Source organism: Acanthisitta chloris, unplaced genomic scaffold, assembly GCF_000695815.1.
Source record: "Acanthisitta chloris isolate BGI_N310 unplaced genomic scaffold, ASM69581v1 scaffold3211, whole genome shotgun sequence".
In the NCBI taxonomy this organism is placed as follows: Eukaryota; Metazoa; Chordata; class Aves; order Passeriformes; family Acanthisittidae; genus Acanthisitta; species Acanthisitta chloris.
The window spans coordinates 1209-5862 of NW_008654165.1; the positions used below are offsets into that span (position 1 = coordinate 1209).

At 56.4% G+C, this 4654-nt stretch overlaps 1 protein-coding gene across 1 annotated transcript in view; it reads left to right on the forward strand.

Annotated features, from left to right (window-relative positions):
* Positions 1-4654, forward strand: part of BCL9L (B-cell CLL/lymphoma 9-like) — a gene marked incomplete at its 5' end in the record, with an annotated part of 6099 nt that overhangs the window by 613 nt on the left and 832 nt on the right. The window contains 3 exons of the mRNA XM_009083364.1: positions 1-2350; positions 2821-3081; positions 4298-4650. The exon at positions 1-2350 is cut by the window's left edge and continues 10 nt beyond it. Of these exons, the coding sequence (XP_009081612.1) occupies positions 1-2350; positions 2821-3081; positions 4298-4650 (2964 nt within the window). The remainder of the gene's footprint in view (positions 2351-2820; positions 3082-4297; positions 4651-4654) is intronic.

The following is a 4654-nucleotide window of genomic DNA, read 5'->3' on the forward strand; positions in this document are numbered from 1 at the left end:
CCGATTAACCCTCCTGCTGCCAACACTCCACAGTCCCAGCCACCAGCCCCTCAAGCGAGTCAGCCACAGCCTCCCCCACCGCAGCCTCCACCACCCCCACCTCAGACCATCAGTCAAACACCTTTGCCTGCACCCAGCAGCCTGCCTCAGGAAGGGGCAAGTGAAGATGTCCGGAGAGATCTGACTCCCAACTCTTTGGGGAACAACAGCAGCAGCAACCAGCCTGGAAGTAACCACCCAAATACACCCACTGCGTCTGCTGGTACCATGCAGCCTGGGCAAGTAGACTCCTCCGCCGCATCCAGCTCCAACCTCCTTGGAGAGGGCCCGGGCCCAGCCATGCCAGGGAATGGGCAGGCAGGCCTGGGCCCCAGGAACACCATGAACTCAGAAGGGCTCTCGAAGGAGCAGTTGGAGCACCGAGAGCGCTCTCTGCAGACCCTGCGGGACATTGAGCGTCTGCTGCTGCGCAGTGGGGAGGCTGAGCCGTTCCTGAAGTCCAGCCAAAGTGCAGGTGAGGGTGGGACTGCCCCTCAGCAGCAGGCTGCCCCTGCCCAGCCCCCTGCACCCTCAGCCAGCATGAAGAAGTATGAAGAGCCTCTGCAGTCCATGATCTCCCAGACCCAGAGCCTTGGTGGGCCCAGCCTGGAACACGAGGTGCCCCACCACCCTGGTGCTGACATGGGGCAGCAGATGAACATGATGATGCAGAGACTGAACCAGGATAGCCTGACACCAGAGCAAGTGGCTTGGAGGAAGTTACAGGAAGAGTACTATGAGGAAAAGCGGCGGAAAGAGGAGCAGATCAGCATCCACGGCCGCCCCATGCAGGAGATCATGATCCCGCAGTCAATGGGTGGCATGATGATGCGTGGGCCCCCCCCACCCTACCACAGCAAGCCTGGAGAGCAGTGGCCGCCGGGGATGGGCAGCCAGCTGCGGGGACCCATAGATGTGCAGGACCCTATGCAGCTGCGGGGAGGGCCGCCCTTCCCTGGGCCACGGTTCTCTGGGAATCAAATGCAGAGAGTCTCTGGCTTCGGAGGGATGCAGAACATGCCCTTGGATGCTCTTGGGCCCATGAATGCGATGCAGAGGCCAGTCAGGCCCGGCATGGGATGGAGTGATGATATGCCTCCTATGGGAGGCCCTGGAAACTTTCCACAAGGCACCTTGCCCTACCCATCAGGGCAAGGTGACCCAGAAAGGTTTATGAATCCCCGTGCCAGGGAGGAGATCCTGCGGCATCAGCTGATGGAGAAACGCCCGGTGGCAATGCAGAGGCCCATGGGGATATCTGGTAATTCCATGAGCCAGGGCATGGAAGTGGAGAGGATGATGCAGGCTCACAGGCAGATGGATCCATCCATGTTTGCTGGACAGGTAACAGGAGAGAGCCTGAGCAGTGCCCCAATGGGAATGGATTTTGCAGGCACTCGGGGGTTGCTGAGTCCCCCTATGAGTCAGTCAGGCCTTCGGGACATGGACACGCCCATGGGCCCTGGCAACCTCAACATGAACATGAATGTCAACATGAATATGAACATGAACCTCAATGTCCAGATGACCCCACAGCAGCAGATGATGATGTCACAGAAGATGAGGGGCCCTGAAATGATGACCCACCAGGGCATGACCCCTGAGGAGCTGGCCAGGGTGAGGGCTCAGAATGGCAATGGCAGTGCAATTCTGACAGGACCCCAGAAAATGATGATTCCCTCCCAGTTCCCCAGCCAAGGACAGCAAGGCTTCTCAAGTGGGCAAGGACCTTACTCCAACATGCCTCAGGAGATGGGCAGCAGCTCAGACATGTTCAGCCCCGAGCAGGGCACCATGCCAATTGGGAGCATCAGTGGCACCACCAGGCTCAGCCACATCCCTCTGCCTCCAGCCTCCAATCCCACTTCCACACAAGGGGGAAACCTAGCCAACATGCACCCAGCACCTTCCCGGGGGCTGGGTCGCCGGCCCTCTGATCTCACCATCAACATCAGCCAGATGAATTCCCCTAGCATGAGTCACCTCAAATCTCCCACCCTTAGCCAGGTGCACTCACCACTGGTCACCTCTCCGTCTGCCAACCTCAAATCCCCACAGACACCCTCGCAGATGGTCAGCATGCCGCCTTCAAACCAGTCTGGACCTCTCAAGTCCCCTCAGGTGATGAGCTCCTCTCTCAACGTCCGGTCTCCAACCGGCTCACCAAGCCGCCTGAAGTCCCCTTCTATGGCTGTTCCTTCCCCGGGCTGGGTGGCTTCTCCCAAAGCCACCATGCCCAGCCCGGGAGTCAACCAGAGCAAGCAGACTCTCAGCATGAACTCATCTGCTTCCATGGGAGCACTGGATCAGGGTATGCCGAGTGTCTTGCATGTGTGTGCTTGGTTTTGGTGAGTGTGGACAGTGTTCCTCTCCAGCCTGCGAGCTTTCGCAGGAGTGGGAAGGCACTTGTGCCTGTGCATGCCCCTACATCTCACGGAGCAAGTGGGATTTTTTCACATGTCCAAACAGGACCATCCACGATGGGAGGGTGAACAGAGCAGCTTTTACTGCAGCCTTGGCTCACGCTCTGTGCTACAGGCAGCAAAAGCTGTGTCTGTGCTGGGCAGTCAGGGGCAGGTTGAAGTGGAAGTCTGTCACCACTCTGGAGCCGGGTCTCTGCATGAGGCTCCTTAGACTTTGGAGAGTGCTCGGCTGTGCCAGCTCTGTGTTTTGCAGCATCCTCTGGTCACTGCCATTGGAAGGAGGGGACAGGCTTTCTCTCTGATAGGAGTAAGCCACAGTGTGTGGACAGTATTAATCTGGTCTCCCTCTTGCTTATAGGTTCTCTCCCTCCTGGGCCTCGGAGCAACTCTTCTGCGCCAGCCAGTAACACCTCTAGCACCATGAATCCCAACATGCCTTTTACTTCCTCTCCAGATCCATCCCCCTCCCAGAACCCCCTCTCACTGATGATGTCCCAGATGTCCAAGTATGCCATGCCCAGCTCCACACCACTTTACCACAACGCCATCAAAACCATCGCCACCTCTGATGACGAGCTGCTGCCAGACAGGCCTATGCTCCCACCTGGAAGCATGTCAGGTACATACTTCTGGGGCTGGGCTTGTGAGAGGTCAGACTGTCTTGAGGCTGCCAGTGGGCCTGAGGTGGCAGGTGGAGGAGGCATTAGAAACTCTGTTCTCCCCCTGACTGCCGTGTCAAATAGGTTCAATTTGCCCTCATTTGTAATAGTCTGTGAGCTTCTCTGCCCAAGGTGCCAATCAGTCTTTGGCTTGGGTGTGCTGTCTGGAAGGACAGGAGCCAGTCTGACCTGAGGCATCCTTCTTCCACGAGCTCTGGATGTTTTTAGACCTACCTTAACCCTGTGTGGATGTGTTGGCCCTGAATTTTCATGGCTTCTGGAGTTTTCTCAGGCTTACGATTTGCAGGCAGAGGCCTAGTGTTCCTGTGCAGCAGGACAGGGAGGTTCTGAACAGGGTTTGGGAGTCTGGTGTTTTGAGTAGAGCCCAAGCGCCTGCACAGGCTAACCTGTGTTGTAGCATAGTTGTGATTTCAGTAGACCAGTTACGCTCTGCTAGCTGGTGGCACTGGTTAGGACAGCTAGGCAAATGAGTGTTTTTTGTCACTCGGTGACTAGCCCAAAGGGGAATTCCAGTGTGCTCTACCAATTGATTTAGGGGTTTGAAGCTGATAAATATTTTTGGCAGTTTTCAGAATGAAAAATCAGCTTTTTGACTCTCACTGCTGAGCAGTCGCCTAGGTTGGTTGCAGGCATGCAAATGCATTGGCTGCCTCCGCAGGCACTGATGGCTCTGCTGTTCTGATGAACACATGCCTCCTGCCCGGACAGCACCTGCGTCAGGCTGCTGACTCTTCTCCCTTTTTCCCTTCTCACCACCTGAATTCATGTGGTCACTGGAGTTTGCTGAGTGACAAACCATACAGCAGGCAGTGGTGAAGGGTCACTCCTCAGTGTGGCTGAGTGCCTTGCTGAGACCATGTGTCCCAGCACACCAAGCCAACCCCGGGGCTCTAAAATCAGGCAGCTATAAGAAACTGCCAATCCAGCATGGGACTGGGTGAAGCTGGAATAGCTCTCTGTTGCTCCTGGGTTTGGGGAGCTGTAGTCTTTATGTTGGTGCTTTGCAAGCTCATCTTTCAGCTGCTTACTGAGCATCATACTCCAGACTCAGGGTGTTCTGAGCAGGAGTGCAAGGTAGGCTTTCAGGATGTGGATTTTACAACCCTGAGAGGTTTGTGGGCAGGTTTAACTCTTCTTTCTTTTTCTGGTCTTTAGGTGTGACAGGGAATCAGCCAAATCAACTGCACTTGAACTCAGTGGGGCCTGGTTCGTCTCAGAGCCCTATGGGAATGAATCTGACTGGTCAGCAGCCCCTCTCCCATGAACCGCCCCCCACCTCCATGATGTCCTCCCCAAACCCTCTGGGCTCCAACATTCCTATGCACCCGAGTGGGCCGGGGACAGGCGTGCCACCCCAGAATCCCATGATGCTGCCCCCGGGGCCCCAGGACTCTTTGAACCAGCAGTGTGGCCCTGTGCCCAACAGTTCACAGATGATTCCTTCCAACCAGCTTGTGTTCCCCCGCATGCAGCAGCCCCACAACGCCATGCCGTCTCCTGCTGGAGGCATTC